We start from the raw sequence: 16,760 nt of genomic DNA, 5'->3' as shown, positions 1-16,760 counted from the left end.
AGGGACCAAGCTTGGTGCTGGTCATCTCCCAACAGTCCAGTCTTGATCTCACCACACCCCTGTGTAGAATATCTTTGGGGTTTTCCAAAAAGACTGGCCACTTCCAGGCCAGGCTGGTCCCAAACCACTTCCCAGCCTCCTTCCCTGCCCTCTTCATCAGGTCCTGCTTCCATCGGGTACACAACTGCACCTCTCCCAAGCACACGTCACACCTACCCATCTACTTTCCCTCCCTCTCCTTTCTCCTTCCCCTGCCCAAGGGCTGCCCTGCTTCCCAGGCACCTCCTCTAGGAGCCTTCCCCGAAGCCTATGGGAGTGAGCTGCACCACTTCCAGATCACTCCAGCCCCTTCGTGCTCCTCTTAGCTTCTGACACTCGCTGGGCTTCCTTTGAGTCATCAGGCTCCTTTTCCCAACACATCAGCTCACTGAACACCGCGAGGCACTTGAGTTCATCACTGTGGCATGCTGGTGCCTGGCGCTGTGCACAACCCACCATGGGGCTCGTTTGATACAGGTGCAGGAAGTCAACACAGCCTCCAATGCAGTTTCATGTTGATCCACCTCATCTCCCACAAAGGCCAGAAAACAGGCCAGAAGGTCATTCTGGCCTGGGGATGATAAGCCTTTTCCCAGAATCTGCTCTGTGAGACAAAGTCCGAGACAAGCAAACAGAGATCAAAGTGGCCTCTGGGCCCCCTCATCTTATCAGGGTCATAGCAGCCAGCACATCCCACCCAGGGCCATGGACTGGATTGACCGGGGCCACATCTACCTTGCGTGCTGTGGCTTGTGGGAGACACCGAGGGTTTGGGCATAAAAATTAAGAAATTGAAGGTCCAGGGGCGCCTGGGTGGGTCAGTCGGTTGAACGTCCGGCTTGGGCTCAGGTCACGATCTCACAGTTCGTGGGTTCGAGCCCCACGTCGGGCTCTGTGCTGACAGCTCAGCGCCTGGAGCCTATTTCAAATTCTGTGACTCCCTCTCTCTCTGCTCCTCCCCTGCTGCTCGTGCTCTGTCTCTCTCTCTCTCTCTCAAAAATAAGCAGTAAAAAAAAAAATTAAAAAAAAAAAGAAAAGAAAGTGAAGGTCCAAAGCTGTCCCTGGGGTTTTCAACTCTACTTCTCCTTTCTTCCTAATAATGCAGAGGGCATTTCTGTCATTATGTGATAGTCTTGGGCTTTGGAGTCTGAAAGATCTGGGTTTGAATACCTGTCTGTTGCCTGCTGCAGGACCAATGTCCCGGGGGCAGGGCCACCATGAGGATAAAATAAGAGGATAAAAGGCTCAGATCAAAAGGCATACTCAGTCCTCCATCATGAACACATAGTATTTACCTTCATCTCCCCTCATCTGCCAGGTGGAGGAATGGTGAGGCTTCCTTCTGCTCCTCTTTCCAAATCTGGACGAGAAGGTCCAGAGGAATGAAGCAACTGTCCTAAAGCATGGGCCCCCCACTACACATCCCCAGGACTGCCCAGCTTGCCTCTGGCAGGACGGACGCTAGGGTTGGCGCTGTTGGAGACGTGGGTGTGGGCAGACAGCATCTATACTACACCATCTGCCACCCGGGCCAGAGTGTGACTGTGCAAAGTTTGTTTAGTTAAAGGATTTTGAAAGTAACACCTAACACAGTTCAGAAGTCCACTTTTAACTGTGGCTTCTTGATGTGGGTCGCCATGTCGCTGGTGTCGCCTGAGCCAGACCCAGGATGAGATGAGCGCGGGGTCTTTGCCACTCACAGCAGCAGAGCGCAGCTCTGTAGGAAGGACATGGTCTGAGTCTGGTCGGGAGTTCACGTGGCCGGGGATTCCCCCCAAGGAGAAAGACTTCACTGCCAAATGTTGATCCCTCCAAGTTATAATATTTGCCTTCGCCTTGTCTAATGTTTAATCCATGTTTATCCGGCACCTTATTGATTAACGGTCTGAGGGAAGTGACAGGGCAGCAGGAGCCTTGAGACCATGGACGGCACCATGGGGCTGCGGGTGCTACTGTGCGTGTGCCTGGCCTCGCTCCTCATCCTGCAGGCCATGCCCACTCAGGCTTCACCCCCAGGCAGGCCCAAAGTCAGCAAGGTATGTGGGTAAACCCTCAGGCCAGAAACAGGCCGCTGGGCCAGAGTGGGCCCGGGAGGGACACAAGACCCTTACCCTGGGGGCCAGGGCCACCCCACCCACCTCCACCACCACTGACTGGAGAGGTGATGTCCCAGCAGCTAAGGGGAGGTGAGGCCAAGGAGCGGAGGACACAAGTAGTGCCCCGCTCCCACCCCTTCGCAGATAGGCTATGGTCCCCCGCACATTCCCACTCACACTTGTCCCGGTTTTGTTTTACAGAGGCAACAGACTGTGGACACAGTGAGTGAGAGTCCCTGCAAAGGGGTCTGTGGTGGGGCCATACCGCAGCCTGTTTTCCCTCGTGCTTCAGGGGGCACCCTGGGCAGAGGGACTCCATTTCCCAGAAATGGGGCCTTTCGCGCCCCACTGCGGGGTCTCTGGCAGAGAGGACAGAAGGGTCTTCCCAGGAGATCTGGTCTGTTCTCTGGGCACCCGGCACCTGTGCTGGGTGTCGAGCCCCTGCACAACACGGGAGGCCTCTCACTGGCTCAGGGCCCCCACCCCCCATCACAGCCACAGCCCCTCACATCTCACCCTAGAGTGTCGACGGCGTGACCATCCGGAGTTTGAAAGTCAACTGCAAAGTCACCTCTCGCTTCGCCCACTACGTTATCACCAGCCAAGTGGTCAACAATGCCGATGAAGCCAAGGAAGTGGCCTTCGATGTGGAAATTCCCAAGACGGCCTTCATCAGTGACTTTGCCATGTGCGTGCCCTGGCTGACTCCCACACCCGAGCTGTCCATTCACCAGCCCCAGCCCCAAACCATGGCTCAGGGTGGCCAGATGGTGCAGACCATCTCCTCTGTCCCAAAGGGCCACAGGCCAGCTCCGGCACTGAGGGGATGAGCAATCCCCTTTAGGTCTGTTCTGGGCTCCCATCTTGGAGGGCGAAGTGGAGCCTCTGATGGTATGTCTTCAGCATAGGGCCCAGGGAGCAAAAGCAGGCACCCGAGGCTTCCTGTTGGATTCTGTCGCTGTGGCTGTTCACCTCACTGCTGTGGGGCCTCTGAACAACTCTGCAGGCAGTGGGAGGAGGCAGGAGATGCCTCCCATGACAGGGCCTTCTCAGGATCTAGGCCAGGAGCACCTCCAAGCCGTAGGACTGAGTGGGTGGGGGCAGGGGCACCCCCCCCCCTGAGGGCTTCTTCCTCCCTACAGCACAGCAGATGGAAAAGCATTCATTGGGGACATAAAGGACAAAGTGACTGCGTGGAAGCAGTACCGGAAAGCGGCCGTCTCAGGAGAGAATGCGGGCCTTGTCAGGTGAGTGTGGCCTTGCTGCCCCAACCTCTGGTGCTGTCCTCCCCAGCCTTGGGTGAGAGCAGCCCCAGGCTGACGGGAAGTGAGCAAACTGCCCAAACGTAGATGCTGGCACAGGTGCACTGGACAAGGCTGGCGTTGACCCGCCCACCTTCCCAGACCAGCCTCTGAGAGAAGGGGCCCTGTCCTTGAGCCCTGACCCTGGCCAGCCAGCTAAGACAAGGGTGAAGGGCAAGGAAACCTGGGAGCAGCAGGAATGTAAGAGAAATTGATTCTAGGGCCATGCTTTAGGTGACAAGAACCCACATGTCACTCACCATTTGTCTGTGTGTCGTGGCTGCTGGTGGTATGTGCAGGGCCTCGGGGAGAACGATGGAACAATTCACCATCCACCTCACCATCGGTCCCCGGAGCAAGGCCACCTTCCGGCTGACCTATGAGGAGGTGCTGAAGCGAAGACTTACACAGTACAACATTGACATCAAGGTCAAGCCCAAGCAGCTGGTGCACCATTTTGAGGTAGATCGTGGGTGGCTGTATGCAGGGGAGCCATATCTGGGGCAGGGCTCCCGACTCTCTGTCGCCATGGCTCTGAGGACTGGTTCCAGGCCCACCGTGTGCCATCCCAGGCCTGAGCACACAGGAAGGGGACTGACTCCTTGGGTGGGTTCTAGTGGGTTCTTCATGGGCAGGGAGCTACCTGAACCCTCCAGTCTCCTCTTCCTCTCTGAGCCTCAGCTTGCTCATCTGTTAAGTGGGGCTTCCCGTGTGTCCCAGAGTTGCCACAAGGATCACGACAGATATTAAATATCCAGGTAGTCGGTAGGCTAGGAAGTCCTGGGAAGACCGAGGGGCTGTGACTGTCACTGGCACCTCAGTGGCGGCCGAGTTGAGGGACCCAGGCATGCACACCTTCATTTTGCCGATATTTCTGAAGTGCGTACAACATGCCAGGCCCTGTGCTGAGGGCTGGGTGGGTGTGGCACACAGTAGGTGGCCAGGACACGGGTTGGCTCTTGGCTGAGACTTGATGGTGGCCTGAATGGGAGCCTGGCTGCTTCAATGATGCAGATCGACGTGGACATCTTTGAGCCCCAGGGGATCAGCAAGCTGGATGCCCAGGCGTCCTTCCTCCCCAAGGAACTGGCAAGCCAACTCATCGAGAAATCCTTCTCGGGAAAAAAGGTGTGTGGGCTGGCGGGGGGTGGTGGTGGGCCCCCGGGACTTCTCAGCCTGGTCCAACCCCTCACAAAGTGTCCAGGCTTGGCCCGGGAACCAGGCAGGGGCTGCAAGCCACCCTAGGGGTGAGGAAGGTAGGTGTTGTGTGGTTGGTATCCCAGAGAACTCAGCACTCCTGGTTCTCAGAGCGACTTAGCCAAATCCTGATGCTGAGGCTGGGGAAGGTGTCCCCTCAGCAGGGGCAAGCCCCTGGTTGCATGGTCTGGGGTGAGCTGCTGACTTGCTTGAGCCTCGGTTTCCTCTTTGCCCGTGTCGCATGCATGGGTAAAGCATTCAGGGAAGCACAGGGCACATGCGGAAATCCCAGGTGCTGTTGTAGTTAGGGGTCCAAGCTCCAGGCCTCTAGGAAACAGAACTAATTTGGGAAGGCCTTTGGGCTACCCCGCCACTTACCCCTTGTCACTCACTTCCTGTTTGCAGGGATCCCCAAAGTCTCCTGCTTGCCCCTTCCCAGGTCCTGGAGGGGTGTGGCATCCGGGTCGGTGACACCCAGCTAGTGCCCTGCCTTCTAACTTGCCCTCAACTGGAGCCAGGAACAAGCCCTTTAGTCCCCGCCTACCTTTGGTAGTGACCCCACAATAATTCACATAAAGGGAATGTTTCTTACGGTTTTGGAGGGGTTCTTTTTTAAACAAAATATGATACCCCAGAGTGTTACCCAACATGCTTGCTTTTAGTAGGAGACCAAGAAGTGGGTCTGTGTCTTCCTAACAATCCATTTCAAGTTTTGTGGGGGCTTTTTGATAAGTATATCTTACTTCTATAACAAACAAAAAGTAAAAATTAAAAAGTATTTAAAGAAAAAGTGGAAAGTTACAAAAGTATAGAAAAGTATTGAGTGAAAACCATCCCTAATTTCCCTGAGCACCAACACAAAGTCAAACCAGACCTTAGCCTCTGCCCTGTGTCCTTCCTCCCAGCTTCTGCTCTTTGTCTACCTGGTGGCGGGGGGGGGGGGGGGGGATGGTCCTGTTTTCCAGCACAGTATTATAGTCTTGCTTTTGTACTCCACAGTTTGCATTAACTAATGTCTCTCTACTGCTATTATCTTGTACCCAAAGTGGTGATGCTTATTGTAGAAAAGCCCAATGATTCAGAAGCGTATAAGCAAAGAAACAGATCTTCTCTCCTACCACCTTATAGGTGTGTGCTCCCAGCAGCTGGGTGGAGGGCCCACCAGATTCATTTCTATGTCCATGCGACACACACACACACACACACACACACCCCTTATGTTGCGTTTGCGAACACCCTGGCGGCTGCTGCACAAGCCAGTAATGCCTCACACCCTCTGTGGTTCCAGGGTCATGTGCTTTTCCGCCCTACTGTGGGTCAGCAGCAATCCTGCCCCACGTGCTCTACATCCTTGATGAATGGAGACTTCAAGGTGACCTATGATGTCAATCGAGACAAACTCTGTGACCTCCTGGTGAGCCTGAAACTTCTGGCCTGAGACTCAGAGGGCAGGCACGGATGCTTGTGACAGGGGCCTCACTTGTTCCTTTGTATCGTAGGTTGCCAATAACCACTTTGCCCACTTCTTTGCCCCCCAAAACCTGACGAACCTGAACAAGAACTTGGTTTTTGTGATTGACATTAGCACCTCTATGGAAGGCCAGAAAGTGAAGCAGGTAAACTGTGGCTTTAAACAGTTCACCCAGCAGAGCCTTCTTCAGCCTTGGCACGCACCCCTTGGTGTTGTTGCTGGGGTCTGGGTTTGGGATTCCTGCTCCCAGTCGGAGGTGGGCGATCTGACAGGAAATCCCCCCCCTCACCCCCGCACCCCCCCACCCCGTGGCGGGCTCTGGCATCAGCCACTTCCTCGCTGTGCAACTGTGGCAAGTGCATTCACTTCTCCTCAGTAGCAAAATGAGAATGATAGCAATGCCCACGAGGTCATGAATCCGGCCATGGGGGCACTTGGAAGATGACAGCTGTCTGCTGAATGTGCCAGGGACAAGCGTGGCTGTCCACGACGAGGAGTCTCGCAGCAGGGCACAGCCCACTGAGTGCCCTGCCCATGGTGCAGTGAGACCATGGCTGAGTGTCAGAAACTGAGCCCCCTGTGGTCCTCTTTCTTGATCCTGCCCTGTTCGAGCTCCTGGTCCTTTCCTCTTCCCATGCTACGTCCCTTGTCTTCTCCATCCCCTCATCCACCCCCAGGGGTCCATAGGACACTCGTCTTCTGGTGCCACCTGGTTGGCCTGTCCATCCCTCCCACTTGTCCACTGTGTACCTCTGCCCTGTGGATCTCTCAAAGGGGCATCTGGAGTTGACAGGAGGCACTCTCTAGGGGCCATGTCCCTCTGATGACTGTCCTGTCCTTCCAGACCAAGGAGGCACTCCTTAAAATCCTGGGGGACATGCGGCCAGGGGACTATTTCAACCTGGTCCTCTTTGGGTCTGAAGTGCAGTCATGGAGGGGCTCATTGGTGCCGGCATCTGCCGCCAATGTGCGAGCGGCTCAAGACTTTGTGCGGCGCTTCCACCTGGCTGGGGGTAAGGGCAGGGGTCTTGGGCCACCTTGGTGTCACTTCTGTCCCCTTGGAATGAGGTCATACACTGGCCTACTTCCCTTCTTTTGCAGCCACAAACCTGAATGGAGGTTTGCTCCAGGGAATTGAGATCTTGAACGGAGCTCATGGCAGCGTCCCAGAACTCAGCAACCATGCCTCAGTTCTCATCATGTTGACAGACGGGGAGCCCACAGAGGGTAAGCACCTCAAGGGCTGTGTTGGGAGGTGGCGATCTCTTTGCGACTGAAGGCGTTCAAGCTGAGCTTGGAAACCCAACCACTGGAGGTGCTACTGGGGGGCAGAAAGGCTCCAGGCAAAATCAAGCCCTGGTCTAAAGACAGAGCTCAGACTGTAATGTCTGCAGGAGAGAGAAGGCATACTTCTATGCTGAGCTGGGAAACTGGGGAAGTACCTACATGACCCAAGGTTGCACAGACCCCAGGACGATAGGCAGGATTCCTAGGTTGAATTTAACGAACTATGTATTCAGCGCCAACTGTGTGCCAAGCATAGCGCTAGGGACCAAGAAGAGATACCAAGAGAACACGATTTGTCTCTGTGCTTAAGGAGCACAGGGTTCACTGGGGGAGGCTGACCCAGGAACAGAAGCTGTGCTGAGGGCCCTGAAAGAACAGGGTGCCAGGCGGCTGCAGGACTGCAGATAAGGGGCATCTGGCCCAGGCAGGGTCCCAGGAAGCCTTCTGGAGGAGGTGACCCATGAGCTTGGGCTGGAAGGAGGAGAGGAGGAGCAGGAAGGGATCCCTGGCAGAGGGAGAAGCTTGAAGGAAAAAAAAAAAAGTTTGTGCGATGGCGGGGCCTGCCTAAGAACAACATGTGCAGAATAGGTGAAACTAGGTTTGGGAAGGTCAGTGTGGTCTCATGGGCCATGGCAATGACCCATGGGAGGGTTTAGAGCAAAATCTGGTCTGCTTATGATAGGTCCATATAGTTGGGCAAGTCTTTGAGAGGCTGTTACGATCTGTTATAGTCGTTGGGAGCCAGTGGGAGACATTGCCTCAAGAGGCTGGTGGGGACTGGAGATGGGGGGGTGGTCTGAGATAGGAGGCTTGTCCCCCAGGGAGTGTGCCCCAAAGGTCCATTGTGCCCTACATGCCTGTGTTTGGTATCCTGTCACTGCCTGGGTGTGTGGCTGCAGGGGTGACAGACCGTTCCCAAATCCTCAAGAACGTCCGCAACGCCATTGGGGGCAGGTTCCCACTCTACAACTTGGGCTTTGGCCACAACGTGGACTTGAACTTCCTGGAGGTCATGTCCATGGAGAACAACGGACGGGCTCAGAGAATTTACGAGGACCACGACGCCACCCAGCAACTGCAGGTCTCCTACCCCCTCTGCCCCCCAACATACCACCAATGGAATGCCATGGGGGAGCCCGGTCTTAGCAGCCTTTTGCCCATCCATCCAGAGAAGCAGATAAAATTCTGGAATCTGGTTGGAATCAGCTGCGTGACCTCAAACCAATTACTTAACCCCTATGAACCTGCAATTCCATCTATAAAATGGGGGTCCCAATACTCTACTTTGTGAGTGAGTCTCCCCATTGTGTGCCCCAGGTGACCCACCAGCTCTGAGGCTGTGCTCCCCCGCCCCACCCCTGCAGGGTTTCTACGACCAGGTAGCAAACCCCCTACTGGTGGATGTGGAGTTGCTCTATCCCCAGGACACCGTCTCAGCTCTGACCCAGCACCGCCATAAACAGTACTACGAAGGCTCGGAGATCATGGTGGCTGGGCGCATCGCTGACCACAAATTGAGCAGTTTCAAAGCTGATGTGCTGGCCCGTGGGGTAAACACTGGGGCTGCGGAGGGTGGAGAGGTCAGGCAGCACCCAGAGGCTCCAAATCCACACTCATTCTCCACCCGTCCCCGCTGTCCCCAGGCTTCTCTTTCCCCAGAGCAGTGCCCCCACCTCTGCACCATGCCACACATACCCCAGGCCAGAACATTCCTCCACGCAGGCATCCAGGGGATGGGCTGGGATGGAACCGACATAGCCTTGATTATTTGTAGTCCCTTGGCCCAAAACGGATCACCTGTTATTCCTTACATCGTTCTCCGCAAAGGCATGAGAGAGCAAGAGGCCAGCCTCTTCCGTTTCACTTGACAATCTTTTCCTGAACACCCAGATTGGCGCCATGGTGCAAGTGCATGTGTGTGTGTGTGCATGCTGTGGGGGTCACAGGTGTGTGAGACATGGACCCTGTCCTGCTGGGAGTGGCTTCAAGCCCTGCTGTGTGGTCAAGCATGCAGAACGGGGGCTTTGGGTGAGGAAAGCTGCGCCGGACCCCGGCTCCGCCCTGACCGGCTGGGTGACCTTGAGCGAATGGGTCCAGCTCTCCAGGCCTCAGTTTCTTTTTCTGTACCGTGGGGTGATACTGCCCTGGAGGGTTGTGTGGATTAAGTGAAATAATCTATGTAATATGCTTGCGCAGTGCCTGGGGCACGGGATTCCCTCAGGAAGTGAAGTCCCACTATCGTAGCTGGGGACAGAACAGCATTTGCAGGTGGGGCCGCGGTGGGCATTTGAAGGAGGGGACATGGTGGAAACAGCTAGATGGTCGAAGTAGCTGGATGCTTGCTGGCACGTCCCAGAGAGAGTAACTTCAGGAGGCCAGGGTCTGGTCCTCCCATTCCTGGAGTCCCCAGGGCCGAGGCCCCACTGGCTCACTGACGGTGCTCAGCAAGCGTGTGCGGGATGAAGGGATGAGTGAGCGTTAGGACTGCAGCTCGGGGAAGGGCGGTGCTGAGAAAGAATCGCAGAGCCTGGATGTGTGTGTGTGTGTGGGGGGGGGGGGGGTCCCGGGCCCTCCGGCACCAGCCTGCGGTTGTGCCCTTCACGGCGCCCGGCCCCTCTCCCCGTGACCACCCTCAGGAGGGCCAAGAATTCAAGGCGACCTGCCTGGTGGATGAAGAGGAGATGAAGAAGCTGCTCCAGGAGCGGGGCCACGTGCTGGAGAACCACGTTGAACGGCTCTGGGCCTACCTCACCATCCAGGAGCTGCTGGCCAAGCGGTACGACCCCTGCGGCGGGGGTGGACACCAGGGCCTCTGGACCAGTGAGGTGAACGGAGAAGGGGTGCTTCCGGGCCTTCGAGGTTGGAAGTGGGTCAGGCTGACTGGCGTTCGGCTTCGCTCACTGAGTTCGAACCAACCAGTCAGTCGACAGCGTGGGTGGGACCCGGTTTGCCTCCGCTGAGCTGCCGGGCAGGGGGAGGCTGCCCTTTACTGAGGGGGCCGCTGCGTCCAGACACGCTTGGGCAATCCTCACAGCCTGCGGGGGAATTTCCTCATTATCCCCATTTCGTAGAGGAGTGAGCAGAGGCTCAGAGAAGTTAGACCGCTCCCCAGAATCTCCCAGCTGTTAAATTCTCTGCGTATTTCTGAGGCCCGTCCCCCAACCCTGCCGAATCGCCAGGTTTTCCAGGTGGGAGGGCTTTAAATCACGAGGCCCTTGAAGGTGGCCATGGAACAGGGGCACTGCAGGTGCCTGATTCGTGTTTGCTGAATGAGTGAGTGAGTGACCAAATGAGCAAAAGGGCCGGGGAGTTCAAGTCTGTTGTCATCCAGGCCGTGGGGCTTGGAACCGGTGTGTGTCTCGTAGGATGAAGTTGGAGGGGAAGGAGAAGGCCACCGCGACGGCCAAGGCCCTGCAGATGTCGCTGGCCTACCAGTTTGTGACCCCACTGACCTCCATGACCATCAGAGGCATGACGGATGAGGATGGCCTGGAGCCCATCATTGACAAGCCCCCCGAGGGTAGGGGTGCTGCAAAGGGGGAGGCTGCGGGTCTGCGGAGGCTTCTGAGGGCCAAAAACTTCCTGGGTTTTGATTCTCCTCCCTTTCTCTCCCTTCCAGATTCTCTGCCCTTGGGTGAGTTTTTCAATCACGTTGGTTTCCAGGAGGGGCTCCTGGGGTCAGGCAAGCAGCTGGTGCCCCAGCCCCCAGGGGTGTATCCCCCTGCTCCGCATCCTCCAGCCTTTCACCACAAACCAGCAGTTGCCCCCTGCATGCCTGGGGAGCCCTTGTGCAGCCTCCTCCATCCGGGCCTCCATGTCTGCCTGTGTCTGCCCAGCGGCCAGGGTGGGGGTGCCCAGGGAGGCCTTCGAGCCCAGGCCTGCCTGGCCTTTGGGCCCTGGATGCCCTTGGGGAACGAGGCGTGTGCCTTTCAGGTAGGGCGCTGAGGGTGATGCTGTCCTCTCTCGCTGTCCTCCACAGAGATGCTGGGACACAGAAAGAGTAAGTGGCGGCATCCCCCGGACATACATCTCTACTTCTCTCCTCCTTGTGCCATTGTCCCTCAGGCGGTACGTTCAGTCCTGAGCGAAGCTCCTATTTGCCTGAGGAGGAAACGACAGCCGGTCTGAGGCTTCCTCACTGACTCTCCCTGGAATCCTCAGAACTGCCTCCTGACTGTCCCTGGCCTCCTCCCCTTATGCCAGCAGCTCCATCGGGCCCCCATGGAAGGAGGCAGACCAGGGGCCAGCACACCAGGAGGCATCAGGGGCTCGGGGTCGCTCCTGTGGCTTCAGGCCGGCCGCCTGGGTGGAGGGGTCTGGGGAAAGGAGCCAGCAGCCCCAGGGAAGTGGGGTGCCGTCCTCCTAACTGCCATTCATTCCCTGCCAGCGTTCATGCTGTCGGCCTTGCACCCTTCCCCGACTCAATCCAGCTCCAACATCCAGCAGTTGCCAAACCGAGTGACTGGTGGTGAGTCCTGGGGAGGGTCTGGGGGACACCCCTGCCTTGCTCCTGGCCGGCCCTAGCCCACCTTCCGGATGCCCAATCTAACAGACTCCATGCTATGCCCCCAGTGGACACTGACCCCCACTTCCTCATCCACGTGCCCCAGAAAGAGGATACCCTGTGCTTCAATATCGATGAGGAGCCCGGTGTGGTTCTGAGCCTGGTGCAGGACCCTGACACAGGTATGGGTGACATCACTGATTCTGCCAGACAGCGTGGGGCCTGGACTCCTCGGCCCTCAGTGTACAGCCGCAGACAGGACAGTGGCAGTGGCCGCCACTTCCCACAGCCCGTGCCCCAGCATCATCTGGCGGGACTCAACCTGCCTCCTTCCCTCCCATCCACCTGCCCTAGATGGCACCTGCTTCGTGGACATGTGACCGGTGGGGGCACACAGGACCCTATGCTTAGAAGGGTCCACGCTTGATTTAATACTCTGCTGTAACTGTTTTGAAATTCTTAATGCTTTTTGAACAAAGGGCCCCTCACTTCCATTTTGTACCAAGTTCTGCAAGTTACATAGTGATCCTGCCCTGCGTTCAGCCTCTGAGGGGGCCTCTGAGTCCATCCCCCGGCAGTGCTCTGGGGTGGGAATGACTCCCTGTCTCTCGGCCACTCTCTCTCCCTCCCTCCCAGTCCAGTCAGGTCATCTGCAAGGGTTCATTGAGTACCTCCTGGGGGCCATGGGTGTAGTAAGTCCCTACTCTTGTGGAGTTTAGGGAAGGGAGACAAACAGGCCAGCAAATTCTCTGATGACAGCCTCAGAGCATGAGGCATGATGTGGTGGTAGTGAGGATGATGAGGGGGCTTTGGGGCTGCTCAGGTCATAGGAGGCTTCTGTGACCTGCTTCTGTGTCAGGGGTTAGAGCCACAGAGAAGGAGCAGGCCCAAGTCCTGCAAGGCGTCTTTCATGGCCCGGATGTGAGGGCTCAGTGACAGGTAGTGTGTGTGTGTATGTGGGGGGGGGGGGGGTGCAGAGTGGTGCTGTGTGGCCTCCACCAATCCTGAAAACCCCTCAGGAGGTGAGCCCCTCAAAGCTGGTGTGGGATGGGTGGGGTGTGGGCGTCTCCCGGGGGGAGGTGCGGCATGAGCACAGGCAGGCTCGCGGGGGTCTGGCGAGAGCAGACCCCTCCCTGACCCGGACGGCCCCTCACCCCGCTGCAGGCTTCTCAGTGAATGGGCAGCTCATTGGCAACAAGGCCAGGAGCCCCGGGCAGCATGAGGGCACGTACTTCGGGCGGCTGGGGATCGCCAACCCCGCAACGGACTTTCATCTGGAAGTGACTCCCCAGAACATTACGCTGAACCCCGGCTTGGGCGGCCCTGTGTTCTCCTGGGGAGACCAGGCTTCACTGCGGCAGCATGAGTAACCAGGCTGGGGCCGGGGGCTGGGTGGGGAGGCAAGGGCAAGGGTGGTTAGGGACAGGCACGAAGCCCCAGAGCCAGCTCAGCTGCCTGAGCTTGCCGGGCCCTGGTCACCTGCGCCATGGCAGTGAATGACATCCATGTGGCTTCCCTGGGAGCTGGGCAGACATGTGGGACGCTGAGGACCACCCCACCCATTTCCCTCAGTTCCCAGACACGTGTTCCAGGCCCGAATGCCTGCGGGTCTGGGCTCCCAGGCTCACTCGCCCTACAGTCCATCCCATCTCCACCAAGCAAAGCCGACTCACCTCCCCGGCCCAGGGCAAAGGCTACCCATTCCCTGAAACTCCAGAGTGCTCTTTCAGCACCTGTGTTAGCACGCCTTGCCTTGTGTTTGTTCCTTCCTTCACTCATTCACTCAGCAAACTCTGCTGAGCATCAGAGCCTGACGCCGGGCAGAGAGCTATAGAAAGAGGTGGGCAGAGTCCAGGTGGAGGACACAGATGATGAGTGGCGGTCAAAGAACACAGACTTTGATATTAGACAGGCTGGAGTTTAAGTCCTGGCTTTACCGCTTTCCAGCTGTGTGACCTTGGGCAAGTTACTTAACCTCTTTGAGCCTCACAGGATCACAGTGAGAACTGAATGATGCAGTTTGTAGGGAGGGCTTGGCACAGGGTCTAGCACACTGTAGGGGCCCCATACACAATAACAACATGTGAGAAGGTAACACCCACCATCTGGGAGTGAGGGTGAGGAGCTCATGAGAGCTGGGTCCAAGAGGATGAGGGTGACCGAATGGAGAAAGGTGTAATGTGGCTGCATCTGCCCTCACGGCCACCTGGCCCTGCAGGGTGGTAGTGACCATCAACAGGAAGAGGAACCTGGTGGTGTCTGTGGAGGACGGGGGCACTTTTGAGGTCGTCTTGCACCGGGTGTGGAAGGGGAGTGCCATTCACCAGGACTTCCTGGGCTTCTACGTGCTGGACAGTCACCGGATGTCGGCACGGACACACGGGCTGCTGGGTACGACCTGCTAGGCAGGCAGAGCTGTGGGGTGTGCTGTTGAAGCCAGCGGGCTCGCCATGGGTCAGACTTGCCTCTGGGCACCGAACACACTTCCCTCCAACTTGGCCATCAAGACTCAAAGGTCCAAAGAGGGCTTGTCCTGGGGAAGGTCTTGTCCCTCAGAAAGGTGATCACACACAAGGTGAAACTCAGGCTTAAGTGGACCTGGGGGCGAGCAGGGGACGTCCGACTAGCAGGAGGGTCCAAACAGACTGGGCTCCCCGAGACCTCCTGGGTGTGATGGGTCACTGGCCACACCGCTTCCCCTGGTGGCCTTCCTGCAGACCCTGCTCTCTGTGGGCACCTCCCTCTCAACCCTCTCTCCCCAGCCATGTTCCTTCAGAGTTGGTCTAAAAGAGGCAGGAGGTACAACCACCTGCCAGTAGGTGCTTCTCTGGAGCAGGTGAACTAAAGGAGGCTTTCGATGCCAAAATGTATCAGAAATAGTCATGCCCTTAAGAAAAAACACCCAGGCGACCCTAACCCTCCAGTGAGCACCTGCTGAGTGCAAGGCCCCTCAATGGTCACTGCTGCTTCCAATGTACCTTTCTAGGACAATTCTTCCACCCCTTTGATTTTAAAGTGTCTGACCCCCATCCGGGCTCCGACCCCACAAAGACAGATGCCACAATGGTGGTGAAGAGCCGGCAGCTGACCGTCACCAGGTGGGTGGGTGGCTCTCCCAGCATCTCTGCCCTTGGCATTCCTGTGGTTGTTCAGGTCCTTCCTCGTGGTGTCACACAGATGGAATGGGCTTCCTGGAGGGGGTGCAGCCCTGCTGAGTCCAAAAGGTAACCCCAGCTGATTTGTATCTCCCCAGGGGCTTGCAAAAAGACTACAGCAAGGACCCCCGGCATGGGGCTGAGGTGACCTGCTGGTTCGTCCACAACAATGGGGCTGGGCTGATCGATGGCGTTTATACTGACTATATTGTCCCTGACATCTTCTGAGCCCCCAGCCAACACACCTGTCCTTCCTTGGGCTCACGGCAGAGGAGCACAGCATCCTGACCCACTGCCCAGGACACATCTTGCTGTCCAAGCTGATCCACTGTGTCAAAGCACCCGTGACTTCCATTAAAGAGAAGCTATGTCCAGTCCAGGCTGCTGCTTTCTGGGAGGGAGGGCGATGGGGAGGCAATCCAAGATGCTGCCGCCAGGAAGGACTCAGGGGTCATAGCAGACCTGGAGGCCGGGAGGAAACCCATGCCAACTTTGCCCCCACCCCACCTTGTTTGCTGCAGCTGCCAGACCCTATGCTCTCTGAGCATCTGGAGTGTCCCCTGCACACAGCTATCCCTACAGGTCCAAGGCCCAAAGGACACTGTGGCAGCCTATATAGGCACTGTTCTAAGTGCCTTCATTGAATTAACTCAATGTATGCTCCCAACAGTCCTAGGGGGGATACCGTTTTACCCATTTATAGCTGAGGAAACTGAGGTTAGGTAACTTGTCCCAAGTCACTCATGAATGGCCCAACTGGGATTTGAACCCATACTGTCTGGTGCCATCATCTGTGTGCTTAAGCACCCCCCTGTGAATACTCCTGTCAGGCTGGGCAGCTGATGGCCGCAGCCCACTGAGATTGGGTTCTAGATATTCCAGAGCATCGCTTAAAATGAACAGAAGAGGGGCGCCTGGGTGGCTCAGTCGGTTGAGCGTCCGACTTCGGCTCAGGTCACGATCTCGCGGTTCGTGAGTTCGAGCCCCGCGTCGGGCTCTGGGCTGATGGCTCAGAGCCTGGAGCCTGCTTCGGACTCTGTGTCTCCCTCTCTCTCTGCCCCTCCCCCGTTCATGCTCTGTCTCTCTCTGTCCCAAAAATAAATAAACGTTAAAAAAAAAAAATGAACATAAGAAAGGCACAAACCATATATGGACTTGGGGTCCCTAGGTAGTCCTGCTGAGAGCTAGATGCTGGACCCCTGGGCACAGGGCTTCCCCTTCAGCTCGACTCTGCAGCTGTGGCTTTGCAACGCCTTACACTGGGGATAGTTCCCAAAGGCAGGGATAGCTAGTCCCCAGAAGCTGTGATTCCAGGGAGCCAGTGACGGCAGCCCGCTGGCTCCTCATGCTGACACCTGGAATGATCTTTTCAGGGCTCCTTCCCTTGGCTTCACCTTGGGGCCCAGTTAAAGTTCAATGTCACAGGGTGCAAGGAGATGAGCCTATACTATACCTTGGGGAGCTTCTGGCCCTCTGGGTGATGGGCATTTCTTTTCCAAAGATTTCTACTTTTTCTCTGCTGGCTTCTGTCCAGTTCCCACTGCAGTGGAGGCCCTTGAAGACCCAGAGCAATAACACAAATCTGGGGGTGCCTGGGTGGCTCAGTTGGTCAAGCATCTGGCTTCAGCTCAGATCATGGTCTCACAGCTTGTGGGTTCCAGCCCCATGTTGGGCTCTGTGCTGACAGTTTGGAGCCTGGAGCCTGCCTCG

The 16,760-nt window shown here is 56.9% G+C and overlaps 1 protein-coding gene across 2 annotated transcripts; it reads left to right on the top strand.

The window, feature by feature from the left end:
- The first annotated feature begins 1,924 nt into the window (after positions 1 to 1,924).
- Positions 1,925 to 15,427, top strand: ITIH1 (inter-alpha-trypsin inhibitor heavy chain 1). 2 transcript variants are annotated; one of them, XM_058726655.1, is made up of 22 exons: positions 1,927 to 2,075; positions 2,337 to 2,357; positions 2,657 to 2,823; positions 3,278 to 3,382; positions 3,736 to 3,898; positions 4,451 to 4,564; positions 5,922 to 6,047; positions 6,133 to 6,249; positions 6,949 to 7,117; positions 7,206 to 7,331; positions 8,291 to 8,472; positions 8,756 to 8,941; positions 10,028 to 10,167; positions 10,757 to 10,911; positions 11,011 to 11,025; positions 11,371 to 11,391; positions 11,779 to 11,859; positions 11,964 to 12,077; positions 13,060 to 13,261; positions 14,114 to 14,286; positions 14,882 to 14,993; positions 15,149 to 15,427. In XM_058726655.1, the coding sequence occupies exons 1-22, from the start codon at positions 1,962 to 1,964 to the stop codon at positions 15,276 to 15,278; spliced, it is 2,733 nt and encodes a 910-aa protein (XP_058582638.1). In that variant the 5' UTR covers positions 1,927 to 1,961; the 3' UTR covers positions 15,279 to 15,427. The 2 variants fall into 2 exon arrangements, 1 of the variants encoding a protein (XP_058582638.1); XR_009260879.1 differs by lacking the exon at positions 14,114 to 14,286 and having other exon boundaries at positions 1,925 to 2,075; positions 15,149 to 15,261.
- The last annotated feature ends 1,333 nt before the right edge of the window (positions 15,428 to 16,760 follow it).

Source organism: Neofelis nebulosa, chromosome 4, assembly GCF_028018385.1.
Source record: "Neofelis nebulosa isolate mNeoNeb1 chromosome 4, mNeoNeb1.pri, whole genome shotgun sequence".
Lineage (NCBI taxonomy): Eukaryota > Metazoa > Chordata > Mammalia > Carnivora > Felidae > Neofelis > Neofelis nebulosa.
Note: the sequence above shows the minus strand (reverse complement) of the source record. Positions and strands in the feature narration are given on the sequence as shown.

Coding starts and splice junctions, on each gene's coding strand:
- ITIH1 (XM_058726655.1), top strand. CDS start 1,962: ATGGACGGCACCATGGGGCTGCGGGTGCTACTGTGCGTGTGCCTGGCC. Junction 8,942..10,027: donor CTGATGTGCTGGCCCGTGGG/GTAAACACTGGG, acceptor GACCACCCTCAG/GAGGGCCAAGAATTCAAGGC. Junction 14,287..14,881: donor ACGGACACACGGGCTGCTGG/GTACGACCTGCT, acceptor GTACCTTTCTAG/GACAATTCTTCCACCCCTTT.